This window comes from Hesperophylax consimilis, chromosome 3 (genome assembly GCF_061612785.1).
Source record: "Hesperophylax consimilis isolate HC1 chromosome 3, BYU_Hcon_1.0, whole genome shotgun sequence".
Lineage (NCBI taxonomy): Eukaryota > Metazoa > Arthropoda > Insecta > Trichoptera > Limnephilidae > Hesperophylax > Hesperophylax consimilis.
Window position 1 is genome coordinate 18,209,741 of NC_142838.1, and position 27,128 is coordinate 18,236,868.

The 27,128-nt window shown below is 34.8% G+C and overlaps 1 protein-coding gene across 3 annotated transcripts in view; it reads right to left on the reverse strand.

Annotated features, from left to right (window-relative positions):
* Khc-73 (Kinesin heavy chain 73) overlaps positions 1-27,128 on the reverse strand; it is a 208,551-nt gene that overhangs the window by 104,414 nt on the left and 77,009 nt on the right. For all 3 annotated transcript variants that reach the window (XM_089648833.1, XM_089648827.1, XM_089648818.1), the window contains exon 3: positions 1,725-1,888. In XM_089648833.1, coding sequence (XP_089504959.1) covers positions 1,725-1,888 — 164 coding nt within the window. The remainder of the gene's footprint in view (positions 1-1,724; positions 1,889-27,128) is intronic.

Genomic DNA, 27,128 nt, shown 5'->3' on the forward strand with positions numbered 1-27,128 from the left:
AATAAATGGTGTTGTAAACCTGCAACAATTTTTTTTTATTCAAATATCATTAAAAAATTACAAAAAAATAAAATTCTTTATATTTCCTTGCATATGCATGTAAATATCTACAAAATATTTTTTTTCCAGAAAAATTAATAAATCATGCATTTAAGGGTTATGTTTTAAATATTCAGTAAAAAGAAGGGATTTTTTACCAAAAATTGCTCGCTCTCTCGCCGAAATACGGAAAAATTCAGAGAAAGTATTCAAAAATGAAATTAGAAACTTTATTTAGGGTCCTAAAGAGCGAATGGAGGAATAAGTCGAGTAGGGATTGTCGGGCGTCTGTTTCGGTTGAAGTAAAGAGTCATCTTAAATAAGCAAACAGAAAGCTCCGCTAGGAGAGTGAGCTGGGCACTTCTCACTCTCTTCACTCTTTCCAGCCTCCTCGTACGGCGCGGTATCTATTAAACTGGTACAATTCAAAGCTACTGCGTCTCCCTCGGGCGCTGTAAAGCTGAAACTTCCAAAGGCTTTAACGTTAAAGGAAGTAGGGAACGGCCGCACCTGATGAATCTTTCCGTGTGTACCGTTGTGCTACAGATTATCGATTTACTAAGCTTTATAAGACCGGAAAGTCTAGCAGATTTCCCACAGGTATTAGAAGATGTACTACAAATAATATTATGGCAATGGAGGTTTTCAATCACAGCGAAAAAAATATTAAAGAGAGCATATAAAACACTTTGTGGTAAGTAGGTTTGTCTATACTATGACTTAAACAACAAGATAAATTTTAATGACAGGTGATGTGAACCATTAAGCTGTGTCGGCTTATTCCCAACCTGCCAAATAATTCAATTATTTTTATTAAATTAAAACGACGCTATAAAGTTAATTTGCGATTATTGCAGAAGAAACTATGATAAAATAATATTTCGTTTTTTATGTAAAAACAAAAAACTCACAGAATGCAATTATCGGTCATTCATCACAAGTTCAAGATACGATTACTCGGTTGTACCCTAATAAAATGATGAAAATGTCTAAATAAATACGATGTAGGTTGTACTGAAATGTGTACGGCATTAGCATAAACGGTTGGGCACCATGGTAGGATCCGACTAGTCCTGGTGAGGGACAGCCTTTTGCAAAGGGAACTTGAGCCCGTCGGTCAAGGATGATGCGGATGGTTGAGCCTTCCTGTAGGGATTCATTCATTATTTAGGACGGTCGCCCAGCAGGTATTCTACATATTAGAGGCCCACATTCTTGGAATGAAACTGCAATTTACGACGATTGATTTTTTGAAAACATCATAATACGAGTATTGTGATTCTTTATCGCCAGAAATAATAACTAAAATTATCCTAGTTTCTTTAACAAAATACTCCGAGAAGGATACACCTTGGTCTAAATTCTAACCTTGAGATTTTTTTTCTCAAAAGCAAACAAAGAAATTATCTAGCATGTAAAAACGCATAAAAATCTAAAACTAGAAATAAAGTATGCTTTCTGGTAAAACAAAATTACGTAAAAAGGAAATCGACTGTGCGGAGGTATTGGGACATTACCTATTGGATGATAAGCGCATTGAGTACGAGGCCAATCCCGAATTTCAATGTTATTTCTGAATAATACTGCATTACGTCGAACCACTTGCATTGTCGATTTAAAAATGCATTTATTGAAAAAACACACAATTATGAATTAATTTCTGTTTATGTTGTAAAGAGACTCACCGGTTTGTCCGTATGCAAAGATGCACGCGTTGTATCCTTGGAAGGCATTATCGAGAATGTCCCTCCCGAGGCAATTGAAGACATCCTCTTGAGAGGCAAAGTTTGGCAGTTCAGGGTCCAGTGAATAGAAGCAGTGGTCAAAAGCAAAAGTCTTCGGTTGTTTTCTGGAAGAAACAAATAAAATAAATTAGTATGGCGGTTAACTTCACAGTTCGATGACGGGTTCATTCTCCTACTTGTGTTGGTGTTAGTCAGCTCATATGAGGAACGAGCTACCGGCATCGTTTTTCCTACTCCATTTAATCCGCGCATCACCAATGCCCACATTCCAAAATCTCTTCCTACAGCCCATTCCTTTTCCCGCCTCAAAACGCTGCCTGTGGCGATATAGTTCATGTCTTTGCACCGTACAGAAAGACATGCTCTTGTGAGATGTCAAATAATTTTAGAGCCGAGACAATCCAAAACCTTACGACCTACTCCTGAGGGACGTTTCCCGTTGAAATAAGGATAAGGAATTACCGTAACCTAAAAATTAACGACATTTAGTTTAGCTGTCCTCCACGAGATCTGGAATTGCAGTTAAAGAAAAAGTGGTTCATTTTAAGGTCGAGGTTAACGTAAAAGCTGCCCCCCCCCCGGTCTCGTTTCTCGTTGCTCGTTGCTCGAAAGCTCGTTGAAAACCGACCATATAGATTTATTACAAAGGAAAAACGTATTATCAAGAAATAATTTATAAAGAAGCCTCCAGAAACATTTGCTTTATACATTTTAACAAAGAGTACTTTTATTCTGCGAAAACTATATGAATATTTGATGAAAATACTGAAAGCGTATTTCCGTAACGGTGAGAACAGTATATTAGTATTACTGTATAAATCTGAAATTGAAGACGATTAGATCAACAAACAAGCCGAAAATAACATGATTATAATAATTCATCTTTCATTATTATAATTATACGTAGTTATTATCAAACTTCGTGTGTAATTAATGCTCTCATTTCTGTTGGTTATATTCCGCTAATTAAATAACTTAATTAATGGCTTGCTAAAAAGCTTGCAGGTGTAACAATTAGGTTGAAACAGATTCACACGAATTTTGATTTTTCTGTCAATCGTCCACAATGACTAAAATACTAAAGCAGTACGGCCGAACACAATTATAATACATTATATGAATGACCAGTTTGTGGCCGATTGATGCGATTGAAAGGTTTATTTTCAATTAATTCAGTCGGCATCGCAAGTGATAAGAAAATGTTACATAGATTCATTTTTATATTTCACATTAAACGCTTTAACGAAACAAATCCGAATCTAGTTATTCTATAAGGTTTTCAGTATGTTTCAACAATGTTAGGTATTTCTTAATCAACAATAATTGAACAAATCAAACGAACAATATTGGTGCAAGTATTGCCATTTTCAGCAGTTATATTGATATTTCAAAGCTTAAAGCTTAAAAGCTTAAAAAGCTTAAAAAGCTTCAAAGCTTACTTATTTTAAAGCTCACGACGAAAATTACTTTGCCAAATTGCGTTTAATTCGAGGAAAATTTCATGACGCCAGAACGCACTGCTAAGAGATTTTAGTGAGACAGAGTTTCTACTATGTAGTTAAAAATAATATACAATAAGTAAACTTAGAGGTAACACAGCTTACCACAAAGGAATTTTGAAACGCAATAATATGAGACGATTAAATGTATCAGTTGACAGTGAGTAAGAAATAATAATATTAAATAATAAACGCAATTTTTGATGAAAAAAAACGTAAGTGAGGCATAAATTCTATTTTCAGCTTACAATGGGTAAAAAGCTCCACGTTATTTTCTGCAGAGCACGTTTTTACTTCCATTTGCAGACTAATTTATTCAATTCAACACCCCTATCCATTCGTGTACATGTACATAAACTTAAAAATCTTACCTTTTTAACCTATCCATACCCTTAAATTAAATATACCATTCCTGAGAGAAAGTCCAATTATATCCAATTTCGCTAAAAACAATTAGTTAATGTTAATCTTAAGTGACCTATCAGGTAAGTATGGTACTGTATACTATCTCCATATATAGTTAGTAATAACTTAGATCATTGTAGAAATACAATATATATTTGTACAGCGCCCTTAAGGTTATTTTGCACAAAAACGACGCTATACAAATCATCAAAATATGAATATTATTATAGAGGGTATTCGGGTGTTTGCAGCACTTGCAACAAAATAAAAACAAATAATAACTAATTAACACAACCTATCGAAAGGTAAACAATAAGGACAATATGAAAAGCGTTAGAATAATAAAAAAAAAGTTGTAATTATTCACATCATCGTCTTCCGGGCGTTGAGGTGGCTGCGATTTGTAAAGGGTTTGCAGTCATCGTAGTTGATAGATAAATACTGTAGTTGGCGAGCTCGCCGTGCCTAGCATTACCTCGCCTGCGCTTCGTCTCGTCACGGTTTTTGTTCGGCATAAAAATAGACGAGGGGCACCATCAGCATAAAAGATGGAGATAATGGAGAAGATATCTACTGACTACGAAGCCACTACAAAGAAAAATATTATCTAAGCGACAACTGTGCGATACGAGAGAAGATGCAATCGGGCTTCCTCATACCGGGAGAATTTGAGAGAGAAGATCAGGAAAAAAAACCCAAATTGGCCAGATGTTATATCTTTTTTGTCACGAAAGAAAGAATATTTTTTATGATTTAACGCAATTACTACCTAATTATTATTTTATTAAAGACACAATGAAAGGAAAGACCTCCTGACAGCGTCTTTATCACGACAGGAAATTCCAGGGAGGAAATTAGTCGAATTCTGTAGCGGAGAAGACTCCAGGATGTGCCCTAACTTGATAATCCCCCGCCGGTCCCAGAAGAAACCATTTTTCTGTACACGGAATGGGAGGGAAGCAAGCGCGTGCTGAACACGTCAAACAAACTGAAATACCAATAAAAAATCTTTATTTCATGTGTAAGTAAGAACCTAAGGTTTGTGTACGTCTTGGGAATTAACAGTCTTTCAAAAGAAAAAGGCTTTGAATGTCTTTTCACATCATTCCTATGAAGGTGTTTGCAGACATAATGTAAGATTCTCACTTCCAATAGCGGAAATGTTTACTTTTATAACCGGGTATTGAACTGTGAATTTCTGAATCCTCTTCTTTCTTGGGACAGCATTGCATTGTCTATCATCAGGGCAGATACTGATTAATTGTTTGTTATTTATTTTACATCTACCTTAATAATGACTTACTACAAGGCTTCCTGAAACATTGGCTCAAGAAGGAGAAGGAAGAAGCGCAAAACGGCTCAATATCGCAGAAGTCTAACTGCGGTGTTTGTAGATTAGCAGCGTATATTATTGAGAATACTTAGTACCTGGCTTCCTGAAACTTTGGCTCAAGAAGGAGAAGGAAGAAGCGCAAAACGGCTCAATATATCAGAAGTCTAACTGCGGTGTTTGTAGATTAGCAGCGTATATTATTGAGAATACTTAGTACCTGGCTTCCTGAAACTTTGGCTCAAGAAGGAGAAGGAAGACGCGCAAAACGGCTCAATATTGCAGAAGTCTAACTGCGGTGTTTGTAGATTAGCAACGTATATTATTCTGAATTTGCAGTTTGCAAAAGTGCAACAATAACCCCTGCAAATGGAGATAAGCATGCATAATATTACATTGATAACAATAATGTACATATTGGCATGACCTCGGCACCACACAAAAAAATCGGAAGATAAAGCGTTTATCAATTTCGTCTGTTTCATTGAGTAAATTGACGTAAAACTTTATATGTGGTTATTCATTTTTATAACACATTAACATAAGTTTATTCATACATAGTAGATAAGTTAAATAATATAGTATGTTTTCAGATCGACCTAGAGTAGAAAAATATAAAGATATGTAACTTACATAGCCATGGAGTCAACATCGTCACAGAATCGAAACGATCCTTTAAACGGCTTAGCTGTAGCTTTAGCTATGTTTAGCAGTGGCATTCATTGGTATATGTATAGCCAAAAGTAGGTTGTATGTATTGTTTTTAAATTTCGGTATGAATTCTGCATTTTACTGTAATTTACTGCTGTTTGTTTCGTTAGCCAACTGAATAATTGAGCATAAAAGATCATTGCCAAACTCGTGGATCCATCTTGATCGAAAATTTGTCGTTAGTATGTACTGTCTTTTTATTTATTATTAGGGTTCGCTATTTTTCAGGTAGGCATAATTTTGGAGCTTTTATGGACAACACACCACCGATTTTTAGTGACCAGTTTTGAACAGCGACCCTTCGACCTCACAGCATAAAAATATATATTTTTAGTCACACTTAGTAGACTGGGTCCCGGGCATCTTGCGCGGTATAAACTAAAAAAAGATCGCATATAAATCTCTCTGAATCTAATTCACTGTCAGTCTCGTGTCAAATCCCGGGAGATCATCAAATGCACGGTGCCTACTTTTGTAAATCGTGCTCACGGAAACTGCGGAAGGAAAAACATCCCTCATGTGGGATCCATACATAATTCAAATCGATTATGTTGTTCACAGAAAGGGGAATTGTACGCAGCCTTTCAAAATGTAATGGAACACGTAATCCGTAAGCCCCCGCCTGAATCAAGATAGATGAACTCGCAGAAGAAAAGGAATTGGCAGGAGGGCACAAATTGAATTCAATCGGAGATTGATTTGAAGATGAATAAAGTCGGTTTGTCATGATTGGATGGTTCCATTTTACGATTTTGGCTATCACGAAATAATTTCATAGCATGAAAACTAATCGTTGATTAGCTTGAACTGGTAGGTGGTGCTGTCATTCGCCGATTTCTGGAAACCTATTTAGCAATTTTTATTTAAATTTTGGCCAACTTTTATCTATCAAAGCACCGGGAAGCGTAACGAAGTACTGTGTTACCTATCCAAGTACTGTGAAGCATAATGAAGGACTATGTTACCTACTGGTACTGTGAAGCAACTGGCCCGTGATGAAATAATAACAAAACTTGAATAGACATTTCACAGAACTTAAATCTTGACTTTGAAATTTGAAGAATTGTTAAATTCTGTGAAACAACCAGTCTAAGGAGGGGCTTTTTCGGAGAATTTGACAATTCTTCAAAATTTAAAGTTAATTTTCAAGTTCTGTAATTATTTCAGTTCTGTCAAGCAACTAGCCTATAATTATATAATAACAGAACTTGAATAAGACTTTAATAGAACCCAAAACTGAACGTTGAAATTTGATGAATTGTTCAAATTCTCCGAAACAACCATCATAAATATATAACCATGTATAAATATTTTTATTGAAAAACCAATGATTTATATTCAGTATTTTTAAATACATCTCTTTGAATTTCACTTATATTTTCGGTTACGAATGAATACAAATCTTGGAAAAGGTAATTAAACCACTGAAACTCGGCAGATATACTCGATGTCGATGACAAAGCATTATTTTGGTGTCAATCACGTATACACCCGTGGACGTATACGCATTTCTATAAAATCGGATGACATTACAGCAGTTAACATATGAAATAAATGTCGGTCAAACCCGATCGGAATTTGGCGAGGTTGACTCCAGTCATTTTGAAGTTCAACCCGCAATAAAACCAACAAAAAAATATTTTTATTTTATTTAAAAATATATTAAAAGAGATCTACAGGGTTTTCCAATAAGAGGTGTTATTTTGATATTCAATCGTAAAAGATCAATGGTTTCGTTGCTTGTGTGGCACGTAGCGCCGTCTTGTTGAAAGTAAACGTTGTCCAGATCAATACCATCCAATGCCGGCCATAAAAAATCATTAATCATCTCTCGATAGAGTAATCCATTCAACGTAACTGTTGCTCAAGCCTTACTGAAAAAGTAAAGTCCAATGACTCCGCCGGACCATAAACCTCACCAAACAGTCACATGTTGAAGATAGAGAGGCTTTTCAACAATAAATCTTGGGTTTTCCGAGCCCCAGATGCGACAATTTTGCTTGTTGACGAAGCCACCGAGGTGGAAATGGGTCTCATCACTCAAGATGATTTGCATTTGATTCACTCAAGTGAATTTTAATAATTTCAATGCGTTGTTGAAGCGTGTATCGTTCCATTTTTATCAATGGCGTAGTTTCTACTTGTCAAATGTCAAAAAATGACAGCTTCAAAAGTAACATCTACCGAAATAGCGGGCTATTCAAAATAACACCTCTTATTGGAAAACCCTGTATTATAGTAAAAAAAACTTTGTTTTTCAAGGGTTGATGTTTCAAAATAATTGCCCTTGGATTATTTAAAACAATAAATAAAGTAAGACATGTTGATATGTTGTGATGTGGGATATTCACTTGCTCATTTATCAACCCCGAAACAACTTTTGTTAGGTAGTGCTAATTATTATGGAACCAAAATAATTCTGCGATGAATTCACTAATAATGGTAATTTATAAAACTCTCAGATTGATGTACAAAACATGAAGTTATCGTAAAATGGTACGAATTTAAATAATTATTTTTGAAAACCGATTATACGGAAACTAGATGATACCACTGTTTATAACTGTAATACGTCTCAGTGAATCTAAAAACGAAAGAGGCTTAAAAATTATGTTCACCATAAAAGTTGCGTTACTTACTGGCAATATTTTTCAATGATAATATTTCATACCAAACAACTTTAGGTTTTGATTGAAATATTTGATAAAGTTTCATTTTCCAGCATCAAAGTTGAGGATTAAGTAAAATATTCATGATTACGATTTCCAATTTCAGTGAGATGAGGAAAAGCCAGACCATCTGCATAAATAATATATGGTTGGAAGTTACACTACTGTGTATCTCACACATCTCAAAAATTATGTTGATTTATTCACGGCCAATAAGAGGGAATCTCAAAAAATGACGTCACTCCAATTTATAAAAACAATTCATTTTGAATCAGATAAAACAGAATATTTTTTATTGCAACTAATTATCTCGACGTTTTCCAAAGCTGTAATTATAATGTCACCATTAATCATTATAATAACTACACAGCGGAAAATCTGCGTGTCACTGCAAAAACTTTCAAACAGTTCTGGCGTCATGAAATTTGATCAGTAAAATATCTGGGTCATAGCAAAAATTTCCATCATTAGCTAAGAAGACTTGAAAAGCCGATTTAACTGTCAAAAAATTAGACAAACGACACATTGCTTGCCATATTTTCAATTACTCTGCATTGAACTGGGTTCACGAACTTTTTGTACCTAATCTAATAGCTCGATGGCTAAACGACATAAAATTAAATTGAAGATGAATGAAGTTTAGAAAAAAGTTTAACCCCATTAGAAATTAGAATTGAGTGAAACGCGCCGACTGACTGTCGGGGGTTAAATAATACCCGTGTGGGCGAAACCATCTCGGAGAAGAATCTCTGCATAATGCTTAATGGACCATGAAATTAGACGCTCCGTCCCAGGCGAAGTGTAAGATTTTTCAAAGCAAATGAGAAAAAATATGTACAAAAGTTGTTCAATGAAAACATCCATAAAAATACCCTTTCGTCTCAACTTTATCAGACATAATTAAACACAGTTTTTAAGCAACTAACTCTAAGAAAAGGTCATGTCGATATTAGGCACTCGTATTTTGTATTTCAAGCATGAAAATCTAGACGTATTTTCCTTTATCAAAGTAATGGAAAAGATTCTATAAAATTGAACATCATAAATTGAAAGCAATAACGTAGCATTTGAAAAACGGCAGAAGATATTAAAGCATGGGTATCTAGTGATGTATAAATTCCCGGGAATTTATTTTTGGGGAATATTCCCAGGAATATTCCCGGGAATATTCCCCTGGACGGGAAATTTTGGGAATTTTGATTTAAACAACTTAATACCTCAAAAAGAATAATATTTATTAAATAAAAAATAAAATATACACACATATGGTACATAGAGAGCAGGATAGATCCATAAAAACTATTCCCATATATATAGGAATAGGATCCAAGAGAAAAATAACAAAAAAACACCGATCAAAATTATTTTAAAGTGAGTAGTATCTCTATATAATTGTATACTGTACAGTATTAGTAGCCTATATACACTCTATGCTAGTAAACGGTACATATAAAAAATCAATCGTAAAACTGTAAAAATGACACAACTTCACAGATCGGTACTGTTCATCTGATGATACCGATTGGACACTGACACTATCAACTTCGCTTCCACTTTCACCTTCATATTCTACTTCTTCTTCTTCTTCATCTTCATCTGACCCGGACGAAGTTGTTGCCAACTCAGAATTATCTACGTTTTCTTCTTCCTCAGCACAGTCAATTGGATGTTTGCGTTTGCGAGTACCAGATAAGTTTGAAACGTTATGATGCGAAGCAATCTGCTCATCCGTGGAAGAAAGGGTTTTCGTGGGAGCAACTTGAGAGCCTCTTTCAGAGGAAAGAAGTTTCCAATTGTGTGCCATAAATGTTATTTTCCCTGCTCCTTGAGTTGTTAGACGATTCCTCCGTGTTGTATGAATGGGACTAAACGTGCTAAAAGATCTCTCAGTGGCTGCTGAAGTAATGGGAGCAGTCAATATTCATATGGCAACCTGTGACAAATCAGAACATCCGCACATCCCCTTCCACCAGGTCACTGGCGTGATTTTATTGACACACTTCCATAGGAATGCCTTGCTCCATGATTCACAAAAACATTTGCACTATCAACAGTCTCCATATGACTTGCTACTTGGTCAATGAATTCAAGTGCTTGAAGTTGCTGTGCGTGGCTTAGCAGATGTCCTTGGGAACCTGGATCTAGTAGGGCAGCAGCCAGATATATTGGAGCAATAGCAAATTCTTTGCGCTGCGCCGCCTTTTCCAGTATTTGCTTCTCTTCGGCATGTGACAGTAGAGACGTTGAAAGAGTTTTACTTAGACTGCTCTCAAAATCCTCAAAAGCATACAATGCTTTGTGTGTTAGTGGATCGTCTCCCTCTAGCTGTGTAATCCAGGAAACAATCGGTCGCAGAACATTGTCTAATGATGTCACTCTTTTCCAGTAAACATCATCGTCCAACAGGCTGTTCTTCATATCACGAAGTAAAGATGAGGCAGCTTCGTTTACTGCAAATGTTTGCAGGCTTACTTTACATGCTAACACACAATAAGGCATCCAAGAGAAGTGTAGAAACCACTTTATTAAAAATAAAATAAATTCCCCGTTTTCGGGAATTTATTTCGGGTCGGGGAATATTCCCGGGTCTACATCACTATGGGTATCCAACATTTTAGATCACCAATCTTGGGCCGCACATAAAATAAAACAAAGGTTTTGTAAATGTTAGATTTTATTGGAATAACTTTTGAAAATTATACCTCTAAATGTAATATTTTTATTTTTTTTATCAATAACAATATATATAAATATTGATTGTATTCGTAGTCTTCCTCATTAGGAGATCCTGTGTTGAGGGGGTCTAGGTTTTGGATGTTTTCAGCGACTTCATGTTTTGGGTAAGGTTTTCCAGAAACTTCTACAACGATGTTTTAAATATGCTAGTAGGTTATTTATCCGGTAGTTCCTTAAGTCAAGATTTAATGCCCTTAATGCAGTTATTTGGTGTTTTGAATTGTTTGATACTAAGTGAGGGTTTGTTATATATCTTTACTGCTAAAAATTCAGAGCTTCTTTGTCCAAAGGTAGAGTTACATTTTGGTATATTTAGTATCTCTGTTTGTTTGGCTCTGGTTTTATGAGTATGTAAGATGTTTGCCAGTAAATCATTAAGATAATATTAATCATAGCATTATCTTTTTCTCCTTCAACGATTAGTTTTATAATTAGAGTAAAAGAAAATAGGGCAACATAAACCTGCCGAGATATTATTTAGTTTATGTGTAACTAATCCATCAATGTCTGGTGCAGAGGGAAATGACTCAAGTAATTCTCAGTGAGTTCTCAAGGTGCTCGTCGGGATTTTTTGTTCTAAATATACAAGAAAATACTCTTCCTGTTTTTCACCATTAAAAATAGCTGATTACAATTTGACGTGCTGTAAAAGCGTGGCATAAAATTGGTTTGATTATGAAGATTGGCATCATATGTATTTATATCTTGGAAGATAAGGACATAATATTATACTAAATAAAACGACAAAATTGAATGATTGAAAATCTATATATAAGGATAGTCCATTTATTAATTGGAAAGTTATGTATTCAAATCGACTGACAATAAACTAATTGTTAAATATTAAAAAATATTTGATGATCGAAGAAAGCAATATCTTTGTGGCTTGGCGTCATAATTTAAATGGAAAATTACATAGTTTTAACCACTTTATTACACAATTTTACAAATAGTCAACTAATTTCGGTTATAAATAACCTTCTTCGGGTCGGTAATAAATTATTAGGTTTATATTATTACTGTCCTGAAGAATAACCGAAAAAGTTGACTATTTGTAAAATTGTGTAATAAAGCGATATAAAACTAAGTATTTTTATTTTCACTTAAATTAAAATATTGATGATTTACCCCAAAATATATTTTTTAATAAGAGTATCGAATCGTTTAATAGGTTTTGAGTTGCGGTTTGAACACTCATTTCAGCTTAAATGAAATTCTAAAATCCTGCAAATTATTATTTTTTTAATGCTCCTAGCAATCCGCGCGTTATTGTAAAAAGGGACTAGTAATTCGTAAGCAGATTATATTATCGAATTCTTAATAATGATGATAAAATGCAAAATGTCTGAAAACTGTCGGATTAGTTTATTGACCAGTCATTGAAAGTATGACGCCCACGTCACCTCCCGCACCTCACAACATGGTTTGTTCCCCTCAATCTTAGGTTCCTGTCTACTGCTTTCTCGTTTCTATGGATTAAGTAAAATATTTTGAAGTTTCTCGTACAAGTGAACAGGCTGATTTAATTCTGTGTCCCGGCCTTGTAATGTAGGTGGTTTTGTTTGGAAACGCCTGTATTAAAACATCATGTAGTAGAACTTTTACGTTTTACAGACATTAAATCGAAGGGAGCTGTATTTCTTGAAATAATAAATCTGAACCTTTAATACTGGAGTAATTACATTATTTTCCAGTTTCATGACAATTTGAATTGACGAACGGCAACATTGAATTCAATTTCATTGAGCTCGCGTCTATCGATAAAGAACACAACCTTCACGAGTAAATAAAATACCCCGCATCATAAATTCTGCATATCCACAAGGGCGCATTGCCCAAGAACGAAATAAATATGTATGCGTGTAAGTAAATTGCTATTGAAATCGTGGCACGCACGGCCGGCGAACAAGGTATTTATCGAACAAAGTATAGGAATTTAAACTCTAATTAAAACGGCAAAACAAACCGTTCGAATAAATCTATATTTCACATCTAAAAAACTTTTCGTAATTATTAAAAGTTGTGCCGCAGGAAAGTTAAACTATAATCTATCTTATAAGTTATTGCATTTAAACATGCACGGTAACAAATATTTCTTTCGGAGCAGTTATAATAATTAATCATTTTACAGTGATAATTCTTCCGGTAATTAATTTACCCGGCTTCAATGGAAATTCAATTAAATAATTTTTTTTAAATAAAATAAAACATTTTGGCGTCTCGTCTGATTTTTTGGTAATTTAAATGATCAATAAAAGCTCCAGAACTCATGATGGACAATACGCCGAAAATAGTCGCGTTGACCATGAAAATTCGGATAGAAGAAGATGCACCCGTTTCATGACGCCAGAGCTCATAGTAAAGACACTGATTTTTAGCTTTATATGAGTTTAAAAATCTATGTAACAAGAAATGAAAGAACAAGTCGCGTTCAACTTGAAAATCCGAATAGAAGATGCGCAAATTTTATAACGCCGGAGCTCGTAGTTCTCGATGTTTCAAACACAGAAATATTCTGCTCTACATTTTTAAAATATTTCAGATTGAAATATGTTAACTTCGTATGACGTACAATATGAGAATGAAATAGAAAAAAGTTATAGAAACTATAAATTTCTAACAGAAGAGGTTGTGCAAATTTCAAGACGCCAGATCTAACTTTCCGAGAGTTTGACTGTTCCGTACACTGAAAACCCGAAGACGGCAAACTTGCGAGGCGTACAATGTACGTGTAGTACGTTCCAGAGTTTTATCTCGAAGCACTCTAAAGTATAGTCAATTAACAAGTCCTGAATAATAACGACAAGGGAAGTTTTCTGATACACGGCAGAGGGTGGTGCCTGCCAGTTCTGCCAGTCCCGCCACCAAAGGGGACACTTCACGACACAAACAGTAATTAAACTTGTACGTCTTTCACACAGAGATAAGGATGAGTCCGCCCTTTGTTCCCGGCATCGTCGCTTCACTTGATGGTTCAGCTAGACAAAATCAATTGTTTGATAATGGAAAACTATGCTAATTTCGGGGCTCGCACTATTTGGTTAATCAGGGGGTCCGTGTCGTATAATGTTTATAGTGGAAAAACGTAATCCAAGGGAAATTAATTAATCTATAAATTCAAATTATTAGGCATTGAGATGGGTCTGAGATCCAGGCTTTGGATCTTGCGCAGTATATATATAAATATATATTAATTTCATATTTATTTCACTCAAAACTTTTTGATGATTCTCAGCAAAATTCTTCTTAATCCTTCAGTAATTTAAATAGTTTTACCTACTCCTAACAACGGTGAAATCAGAGGTATTTTAAATGTATTATTTTTTTCGTAGTTAAATAAATCCGATTTTAAATACTAGATAAAATTATATTTCAGATGTTTGTGTTTGAAATAAACATTGATATTTCTAAATAATAAAATTTTAATATCACACATGAAAATGTTGACAAAAAAACATTACGAAACATATTCTGGCTCGAATCATCCATAATTTTGAAATATTTAAATTCACATTTTACGCCGTTTACACAATTAAAAAATATATAATTTATTAACTTTCAAGTGTCAGAAACATTCCACCAATTTGTAATCATACACGTTTACAATTTTTATGATTTTATCCATTGAATCAAGTATAAATATTTAGGAAGAATAGATAGTTCCCTTCCAAGAACGCACAAATCACATATCTTACACTACAGAAAAACATCTCGCACTACAGAAAAAAAGACAAAAATACTTGTATAAGCCGCACCGGTCAGATTTGTCCAATATGATGTGTGTGGCCAGTGATGTCCTTCCGAGGTTTGAAGGGTTAAACTTTTTTTATAGAACACTAAATGGAACAAACAATTTGGATTTTTCAAAATTACATGAATAAAGTGATGTAGATGGCTTAAAATGGTTGCAAAAATTCCAGACAGACAAAGCTGTGTAAATTTCGTGAAGCCAGAGTTCAGTGTTCGAGAGTTTTTTTCTGCGTGAGATATTGCACGAAAGAGTACTAAAACACCCATAACAGGAAAGCTACAATACAAAGGAAAATGTCGAAGAAAGAGAAAAATATCTAAAATAATAAAAACGAATCGCGGGGTATAACAACACACAATAAACCTTTGTCGCTTTATTGCGTCTGTGGCAGAAAAAAATAGATTTCCTTTTAAGAGGAAAGTTTCGTTCTTATTGAAAGTTGAAATGAAAGCCAACAACAAAGTGGTTTCTTCGCTACTTCGTAAATTTGAAATAATCCGAACGGAATGCGGAAGGCTGTCATTCGTCGGATCCTTGGTTCTTTATCATCTTAATTAGTTTGAAACTTCCTAAAAGTGATGTTAAACACAAAGCCTTTGGTATTGTATATAAGCAAGACCTACATCGGAGGCTGGTTGGGGTTTTACTGCTTTACCAATGGAAGTACTTCCTGGACTAAAAAACCTTGAAACAAAAGGAACATGTTGATTCAATGGATTATTACGATGTTGTTTTCGCGGACTTACCGAGATGAGTGACAGAATAAGCTACAAGATTTTAAAAGGTCTATGGTGAAAAAATATTGTAATTTTGGAAAGCAAACATAAAAAAAGATTATTTTATCTTTTATGTTAATGGTAAAAAAATATATTATATATATTATTAAGCAATACTTATTGTAATACAATACTTACCTGAAACACCTATATAAATTGAAAAATCTTCCGAGAATAAATACATGCCGCCGATGGGAATTGAAACCCCCCCCCTTCTAATTGATGTATGTTTATTCCTATATCCTTAGTGCTATGCATAAAAACATTGTCTCTTAAACATTAGTTTATCATTAAGAATAAAAATTTACTTGTTGAATTTACTATTTACGCCCGTCAAAAAGGCCTTTTTACATATTTGTATAGTTTATGCGATATACTCATAAACAGTCCATTAGATAAGTATGCCTGTTATAATATATAAGCATAAATACAATTGAAACCTTCAGTCATTGAACCAACTATCTTTGCACATCCAGGGTTAAACAGTTCCACCAAATAAATCAGCTCTACTAGATGAAAAAAACAGCATTAAAATCGGCTTATTTTGCAATATTGATGAACTACTATAATATACAACATCGATGTATTAATTAAGTTTTATTAAAAACATGTAAGAAAATTCGCATAGGTAACCCCCATTTAATTGATAAAAAACGAAATAATTTCGAAAACAGCCTTGTGTTCTTCTTGAGGGCAGATAAGAACGCGAAAAACTGAATATAAGCAATAGGAAAATAGTAAAATATACATACTGTCTTCTATTAAGAAATTTACTAAATTAGGTACTGAAAATAGATAAACTATGGATTGGTACATAAAATGAATATCTAAAAAATGTTAATTATTACTTAAGTATGTCAGATGACATATAGAGAGCTAACAGTGAAGGGAATACAGGTAATTGAAGGGAGGAAAAGTTAAGCGCAAGGATGCTCAAGGAAAATAGGTTAAGTACTTGTAAAGCATTATATTAAAATAGTTATCGGTGATTTCATCACCATTTTTAAGCAATTTAGTAACTAACTAACTAACTAACTAACCATCACGCCGTTTCCCCGCAGGGGTAGGCAGAGAGGACGGACCGCCAAACAACTCGGTCTTGGCACACACTCCTTGCCTCATTCACATTCATACATCGTCTCATACATACTCTTCTATTGTTCTGACTCTTGACATGGCCCGACTCAAGTATCTGATTCACTTGGTCGTGCCATGTCTTCCTCGGGCGCCCCCGACTTCTGCTACCATTCACATTTGCATCGTATATTCTCCTTACACTCCTTTCTTCGCTCATTCGCTCTACATGCCCAAACCATCTAAGCGTCCCTTTCTTGATCTTACTCATTACGCTTACATCAGCCTTGCACTCTTTGCGGATATCCACATTCCTCACACGATCATACATGGTTTTACCACACATACGCCTCAGGGATCTCATTTCAACAGCATTCAATCTACTTTCATCCTTTCTTTGCCAGTTCCATGCCTCACTTCCATACATCAGGGTAGGTACCAGCACTCCATTGTGGACTGCTAACTTCGCTTCTTTGGACAATTTTTTGTTAGCGCCAACTGCGTTCAGTCCTCCATTAATGGAGTTACCTGCATTTACTCTTCTTTCAATATCTCTGTCAGCCTTCCCATCACTCGTAAACATGCTTCCTAAATACACAAATTCATCCACCTGCTCCAAGTATTCCTCATTCACAGCTATATTACACACTGTTTTCGTACTTTCTCTTTCAAACACCATTACTTTAGACTTACTTACATTCATCATTAACTCATTCTTCACGCATACTTCGTTCATCCTAGACACGAGAGACTGCAGATCATCCATACTATTAGCAATCAGCACCGCATCATCAGCATACAACAGGCAACATACTTTCAGATTACTCAAATTCGCGCCCAATCCCACATCTTTCAATTCTTGCATACAATTATCCAGGTATAGATTGAATAACCACGGTGACATTACGCAGCCTTGTTTAACACCTTTTGTGATATCAAACCACCCCGTAAAACCACCGTTCACCCTAACACATGCAACGCTTCCCTCATATAGAGACGCAATTGCCTGAGTCAGATTCGCATTCACTCCATACTTGGACAACACCTTCCATAGCTTTTTCCTGTCGACTCGGTCGTATGCTTTTTGTAGATCTACAAAGGCACAGAAAAGTTTCTGGTTTTTTGCCAGAAACTAATTAATTAATAACGTAATTAATAACTGAAACCCAAAACTCGATTTTTTCAAACAACCGGCGAAACCTTCAAGTCTCGAAAGCCTTCGGAGTACATAATATAACACATGAATTTAATAAAAGTGAAACCGTATTCCGAAAATCAAGGTCCCAAGCCAAGTATCATTTGACACACCGATTGAGCCGAGTTTCCCGGCAGCAGAATGGTCAGTGACCATAGTGGATGGCGATATTGGCTACGTAGCGGCGCGGCGGCGGTTATTGCAACAGCAAAAATGCAAGCGCGTCCACAGCGCGTGACCGAGATCCAGTTATAGAGGATTATTCTGACTTACCGGCAACGTGACAGATCGTTAACTGAACGTGCAACCAGTTTGACTACTACTGGTAAATAGCAATAGTACCTATACCAATAATTTACTTTGAATTTATGAACGAATTATTTCTATGCAATCAATAAATTACTTGTATAATTTAAATACAGATTTTTTATTATTCAATACAAATAGGAATGTTTGAAGTCATATTCAACCCTTACAGTAAAATCTTTAATTTTAAACCGGTCGGTGGCTGAGTTGACATCGTGTTTGGTTCCACCCAGGCATAGTGTGTTCAATTATGGCCTCAAAACGGGTAAGCCACCCAGTGAGGCCACATTACTAAATTGTACTAAGAAATGTAAGATATTGTACCAAAAATAAAATAAAAAAAAATAAAAATTCCTCAGCTGCCCAAAGTCCTCCATCACAACGCAAGAACATTTTCCGCTTACTGTGGTGGTAGTAGGAGATTTTAAAATATTGTGAGGTTATTCATAATTCGGGAATGTATAAATTTCTTTTAAAAAAAAGTTCTTATTTATTGCCCCTTTTTTGTTTAAAATAAAAAATGAAACAGGCAAGCAAAAAAAACGGAGTGTAACATTGTAGATTAGGATCAGAGTAAAGCGTCATGGTTTGATCTAACATAATAACAACTAAAATAAAATAAATTTAGGAATATAAAGAAACCAAGTCGGGAAACATTATCAGATTTGACTTTTCCTGAATTTTCCGGCGTAAGAATTATAAATGTGGATTAATGGAAAAGTCTGTCAAAGAGAGTGATGTCTGACCTTCTTCCTATCTGCCCACCTGATGGGATATTAACATATTTATATGGTTGATTACTTTCCAACTCTTCCAATCGCGATGAGACGTTTTTCATGCATATTATCTATCTGACTTAGAAATGTACCTAAGTTTTTACATCCATTACGTATTTATTAATATACATCCATAAAAAAAACATGTATTGACTATGCACTGTTTACGTGATATCATTTCAGGTAGTAAGTACCGGGATATGCTCAGCGAATCATGTGTAACTTAAATGTCAATATTTCAAAGGCATGAAACAATATCAACAATACAAGGTTCGGGAAATATCAACAGAGTTTGGATCAGATATCAAATATCGTAACCTGTCACCGAACTTGGGAGAAAAATATGAATCGGTTTTTATTTATATTCAAATATATATTTTCATAACATACGTAGGTAGACTAGATGGAATAGCGCAATTGAAAGCAACGAAGGGTAACTGCTAGATATAATGTAACCCTTTGCCGGATGAATGTAAATTAAGATTATGAAACTGAATTAATTTATTGGGAACATTTCGAAACGGACCTAATTAATTATGAATCGACGGAACGAAGTTTTAATTAAAGACAAAAGACAAGTTTTAATCGAATGTGAAAATATGAACATGCGTAAAACTTAAGTAATCATTTTCTGAACTAGGCTACGGTATTCAACAAAATTTGAATATGCGTTAAATTAAATAATAATTTTCTGAACTAGGCTACGGTATTCAACAAACTATGTACATAAGTTAAAACTTAAATAATCATTTTCTGAACTAGGCTACGGTATTCAACAAAATATGAATATGCGTTAAAACTTTTGCGTACGCTTCGAACGAATCATCAATTTATTCTCAGATAACTCTGACAGTATTTTTTTATAACACATGTAGGCAGAACAGCGCAATTGAAAGAAACGGAAGGTAACTGCTAGTTATAATGTAACCCTTTGCCGGATGAATAAAAATTAAGATTAATAATTTTAAGAACTGAATAATTTATTTATTGTTATTAAGTTTAATTTGTAGAACTCCATTTTAATTTTTATTTTTTATATATTCAATAATATTGTTATTGGGTTTATAAAAACAGTTTATTTTTAAACAAGTTCTGCTGTGTAATTATTATTACGCGTGACAGCTGTTTCGCCCTCTGAAGGCATTATCAAACTGTCAAACAGTTTGATAATGTTTGATAAACAGTTTGATCAAACAGTTTGATAATGCCTTCAGAGGGCGAAACAGCTGTCACGCGTAATAATAATTACACAGCAGAACTTGTTTAAAAATAAACTGTTTTTATAAACCCAATAACAATATTATTGAATATATAAAAAAAAATAAAAAAAAAAAATAAAAAAATTAAAATAAAAAAATTAAAAAAAAAGAACTGAATAAATTGGTGACCGGATAAATCATCACAATGATAATTCATCACATCTTTAAAAAGTCATGGAAAGTGATGAAACAAAAACTTTATTAACTGGGTTAAGTAGGTCAGGTTAGGTTAGGTTAATTTTTTTTCATCGTTTCCAATGACTTTATATCACTTTTTAAAAGTGTGTTGAATTGTCACTGTGTTGAGTTATCATGGAACCGAATAAATTTAATGAGAACATTTCAACACGGACCTAATTAATTATACATCGATGAAATAAAGTTATAATTCAAGACGAAATTCAAGACCTTACATTCTACGCAATACGAACATGCGTTAAAACTTTCCTACGTCAATAAATAATCATTAGAACTACGCTACGGCATTTAACAAAATTACGTACTTTTCGAATGAATCATCAATTTATTTCCAGATAAGTCGGACCTTCTCGGAATAATATTTTGAGTAAGATATGAGGGAGGAAAAGATACGCTACTAAAAGGGCGAATAAATCATTCTTTGTTTTTCTATTTGATGTGAAATTTCCTCGAACAAAAGAAGTAATTTATAAGAATCATAGAATGTGGGTGAAATACATTATTTTATGGTAAAACTGGCGTTAGTACCTGGCCTCGACCTTGTTTTTATAATTGTGTGGTGTCCTTCAACATTTAACCAACGAGGCAATGATTTAAGATTAATTCATTTTATCTGTCAGCACAAGTTTTTCAATTTAAAAAAGGCTGATACTAGAAATCTGTCATATGAAAGGGGTGTATAGCACAAAAATGATTCTTCGGAAGCGGGGCGCAGAGCTAAATTGAGCTTTGGCCGGGAGATCTTTCAATTTTCAGCACAACAAAAATCCTAAAAATATTCAAAACCACATAATAAATCCACAACGCTAGAGTTAGAGAAGATAGATAGAAATGCATTTTATTTATTTTTCTTGATTAGTGTTGTTTTTAATGGAAACTTGAAAGGATAAAAAAATATTTCGAGCTGAGTTTACATCAAAATTTGCAACGGAAGGTCCCGTAAAAAATCGTATTTCGTTTATTAGTTTTTATATCGATTTCGATCGAGAAAATAACTACAGGTTGTTAAATTTTATTTATCAATAAATCAGATCATAGAAATACACAAAATTAACACACGACTTAGGACGGGTTGTTTCGGAGGATTTGAACAATTCATCAAATTTCAATGTTGATTTCCGGGTTCTGTGAAAGTCCTATTCAAGTTCTGTTATTATATCAGCATAGGGTAGTTTCTTGACAGAACTGAAATAAAAACAAAACTTGAAAAAATCTTTCACAGAACCTGAAAATTAACTTTGAAATTTGAAGAATTGTTCAAATTCTCCGAAACAACCCGTCCTTAAACTAGGTATCATAATATGTACAATGTTTTATCAATGAGAGATGATTGTATTTTCGGAATGATGACGATATCATTTGAATCAAGGTTTGCGGTCATAAACCATATCAAGGTATGCTCAGAACTGCGTTTTTTTCTTCCATAGTCCCGGCCGGCGAAAACTGTGCAAAACAAGAATGAAGAAAAAACGTCATATTCAACAAGCATTTTAAAAATAAAAATACGGTCATGCCTACGCCATATTCGACAACTATCACAAATTACGTATAGATAAGATTCGAAGAGTTAACGATCGGTTGCACACCAGACAACGTTGCCAGCTAATCAAGAATATCAATAACGACAATAGATATCGCCAAGGCATCATTTTTAAATAAATCTATTTGTATTTCAGGAATGAATGAATGCAAATCTTGAAAGCTAAAATTAATCCACTTCCGGACATCCGATCGAGCTGAAACTCGACACATAGACACGTTATCGATGACAATGCATTATTTTGGCAAACACGTATATATATATACTACCAGACTGTCCCCATACTACCAGATTCATATAAAAAATATTGAACGTGTGCAGCACAAATTTTTACGATTTATTAACTTCAAATTACACATACCTATTCAACACATAAACTATAAATTCTTACTAAATACACTTAAAATACATTCCCTAGAAAACAGAAGAAAAATAAATGATCTAACTTTTTTATTTAAGATTATTAACTCTAAACTAGACTGTTGTGAACTCCTGCAATTCATAGATTTCAGAGTACCTACTCGAGCAACTAGGCAAAATATATTATTCTGCAACAATAACTTTAATACCAACTATCACATACATGCACCTATTTCTCGCTTTCACACACTTGGAAACAAATGCACCTAAATATCGACATATTTAATATAAGTTTGCCTGAGTTCAAGAGATACCTGAATGACATTTTTATGTAGCATATTTAAAGAGCGATTGCGTATATTTGTTGTTTTCTTGTAGATATGTTGTGAGCTTTAAAAAATATATAAATTTTTGTGTTGATGTTTTCAAAATAAAACCATCTGTTTTCACTGTATTATACAGTAAATTATGTAAAATATATATAATGTAAAATCAGGGCGTTTAAATTAATAAATAACATAAATGTCAGTCGTACCCAGGACAGGAATTTGGCGAGTTTAGTAGAGTTGTCGTCTCCATTTCCTAGGTAGGAAGCTTCAATACCCAGTCAAACCAAAAAAAAAGGTTTAAAAGACATTATAAAAATAATGTTTTATAGTAAAAAAAAACTTAAGTTTTTACTGGTTGATTTTTTACCGGAATCAAATTACTTATCGAGATATTAACGAAGGCTTTCACTTAATGTGTTCATTTGAATAATTGCAGTGAAGATTTACCATTTTACACGTAATTATTATGTGCTGTAAAACATAAAACCAAATCTGATAAATAATACGGATAATAAATAAACCAGCAATAACTTACACAATATAAAAAGTTTACGACATATGAAAAAATTAAATGGCAAAACAAAGATGGTCAAAAATTTCATCAAACAAATATCATGTTAGAATAAATAAGGTTCGCCTACCGGTGGAAAATAATACTTCCACATCTATAAGGGACAAGTAGGTCGGAAAAATGGTACCTTGTAATGTTATGCGGTTGTAAGGCGTGGTGCCTAACCCAAAAAGAACAACTAAATTAGCAGTCGTTGAGTGCGAAAAACCTTCAGAATAAAAATCAAACAAGAACACGAAAAATAACCATGAAAAGATTATGTGGGTTCTAAAGGCTGCATGGGGCGGTTATATTGAAATATTTTTTTTAAATGAGAACTGCTCCCAACCCTCTGGAGCCAGATAAGACTGTGGCATCCCCAACTGGGGTATGTTGTGAGGCTGAAGGTAGTGGTGAGGTAAAGAAGATGGGGAAGAGGAAGGTAGGGAAGTACCTAACTATTCAGATCTTCTCGCCAAACACGGCCAAAGCCATTTTAAACAACGTTTCAATTCCGAATAGTGGTCTTACAGCAGGGCGATACTGAGAGTATCTTCCACTATAGAAAGTGCCGCAAATATACTATATATTATTTTTAATTCGTAAATTGTGAAATAACACAAATTAAACAAATACAATTTACTTGCGCGCGCCGGGATTTGAACAAGCGACCTCCGGCTTGCTAGTCGAGGGCCTTACCCCTCGACCGCGGAGGCTGTCAATAATTTATTGAAGAAGGTAGGCAGGGGTAGTTGAATGCAATACATAATATTAAATTGTATATCTCTTAAAATTGTAGTCGATTTAGTTTAGTTTAGATATTTCTAACCATATGGATATAAGTGTGGAAGCATCCAGTATGGAAGATACTCTCAGCATGTAATGATCTGCCCTTTCTACTTCAAATTATTCCTTCTCTTCTTTCTACGATAATTTTCCTTAAGTCCCGTAGGTAACTTTTCCATAAGGCTTTGGTTATATATATATATCCGGGGAGGGAAGGTCCTCCCTGCCGTCTTTTCTTTATTACACACCCCTTCAAGAGTGTACATCCTAGTTTGTCTACGTGACGTACGACCTTGAACGTACTCATTTCACGTGACGGTTCAGTATAAAAAGGCTTCACCGAACGTTGTGTTGGGTTTTTGTTTCTCGGTTTAGAAACCTAGTTATTTATGTATGTGTGGTATCCCTTGGTTCTTTTGAGATAGAGTGAGTTGAATCCATTACCGCTGTGTTTTAAAACCATTTCATAAACCTTATCTTCTAAGTCGCCTGCTCCCCCCCCCCCCACTAGCTACTCGATTCTACCTATCGTAGGGTAATGTGAATATAATAAAGTGTTAGATTTTATATATGTGATATACATACGATAAGTTTATGGTGTTAGTTGTCGGCGCCATCCATGTATATATTTTGGGAGGGGAAGGAGAGGAAAGGAAATGAATTTTTTTTCAAGCTAAGATTGACTCCTCCTCTTACCAAACAAAACTGATGGATGATAATTTGAGCAAGGCGATCGATATCTGCGTGTCTGGATATCACAACCGGCCGGGTCTCCCCTTGTTCCAAATCGGCAACCTTCACGCCAGAATAAAGAAAACCAGGTCTCATCACCAATTTCAGAATTGCCCCAATCTCAAACACCTCCAGGAAAATCTACTTTACTGAGTGTAGAAGGGGAAAACCATGACATCCCTTGTCACGAATCTAGTCGCGAAAATGTGACACGCAAGGTCCTAAGTTACGTGCCACCTCCAGAAAACGTTGTAACTCCCACGCCGTCGGGGATTTACATCCCTTTCTAGGTCAATACATAGGTAACACACGACGATCTTGTCGACATTTTGCCTGCTTATTAACGATAGGTTGTGTGCCTACCCATTCAGCCAATTATCATGTGAGATATATGTAAGGTCTACTCGAAATGCCAAATTTAGGATGAGGACTGTCTGTATTTTAAATTCGGTTCTAGTAATTATTTTATGAGGTTACTAGCATCCTCGTGTATTAGGTATGGGTAACTCCTACTGAATACCTATCCTCTCAGGTAAGGTATAAACGGATAATTGGTTTGATGTTTTGCATTTAATTTAAAGAGGCTGCCTACCTCTCGAAAGATACCTGTTGAGAAAAGTTGTTCGGTTGGTAGTTTTATTTCGGAGATTACCATCTCCCTCTTTTGACTTTAGATTTGTTTTTGTGCATCCCAACTCGTAACTTAGAAAGTCAAACAATAGATGAAAAGTATTAAATTAGAAAGTCAAATAACAGAAGAAAAGTTTTCATTTCGTTCCGTCTGGTTGCATCCGATCGCTTTCAATTTGGGACGGCATACGCTAGCAAAACTTCCCCTTTGACTGACTGTACTCCGCGCCTCTCGGCCTATATATTAAAAGGTCGTTGACTCGTCTCTCGCTCACAGCTGATTGACGGTTCGCCTAGCACATCCCTGTTAATGATAACATTATTATTTGGGCGGCAGGTGTCGTAAACTTAGTTCCTGTACCTCGGTTGTATCCGTCTTTTAAAAAGGTCCTCTGAAATTTAATAAATAATATAAAAAACTCACCCAGTTAGGCACCTCTCATTCTCAGCGTGAAGCTTACCTGGTTACACTATATAGCTAAATCACTTTAATTTTCGACCTCCTCCCTACGCTTATAAAAGGGTAATTAAATATTCCTGTAAATAAAATTGTACCTCCCTAATCTGTTAGGATTCGAACCCACAGTTAATAATCTATTTGATTCTCTGGTTTTCGGTCTCCGTGGATAGAATGCCATCTCGCCAAATCAATAACTTAGCCCGATTAAACACTTCCTGCCTTTAAGTACATTCACTCTATTTTAAAAACGCAATCATTATTTTTATTATTTTCATGTTTTTAAGACAAGCAATCTAGTTCGAACTGTATACGAAATCACGTTTAAATCAACACAACTTTATAACACAATCGCGATTGCACAACACCTGGCGCCCCTGAGGTGGGTTTTTACAAAACGGCGCTCTACAAATTATCCAATTATTATTATTGTCATTATTATTAATTGTTTTCCCACTGAGTCGAACCACTTTCACTTCACACAAACGCCGGATCAATAATCTTTCACTTTAATTCAATATTCCGCAATACTCTCTAATACCACTTGAATTCAATAATTAACTGTAATTTCAAACAACACTTCTGATTTGTATCCCTTTCTCGGGGCTGTCAATGCACCCAAGTTCAAAACTCGACTGTCCCTCCGGTCTCTCCTTTCCCGTGGGAATCTGTTTACTCCAGGCCTGTCTGTCCATAAATCTTCCGTCGTTGTCTAAACAAAAAAATTTTTTTGAGCACGTTCGTTTATTATTTATCGTTTGTTTTTGTGGATATTCAAAACATCACAAGCATCGCCCTGCTGATAGACCACCTTTCAGTTTTGAAAGTTCATTTGAGTGGCTTTAGCCGTGTTCGGTGCCGCAAATATACTATATATTATTTTTAATCAGTAAATCGTGATTTAACATATTTTCAAGAAAGACAAACACTCCATATCTAGTACCACCCCAGTAAGCGGAAAATTTTGCTTGTGTTGTCATGGAGGACTTAGTCACTCGAGGAATTGAACACACTACGCCTGGGTGGGACCCAAACGCGATGTTGACTCAGCCACTGACCGGATAATTATTCAAATAATTAATCAAGCAATGTGTCGCCTACCTAATTCTGTACTATCTTATATATTTGAGGCCACAAGTGGGGTTCCTCAAGGGACCTGTGCCTGTGCGTAATATTTTTCATATTATTAAAATATGTACATCCTTATCCTACAATTTGCTGGCGACTTAAAACTATTAAAAAGAATAGGAAATTTATACGATTGTCAAGTTTTAG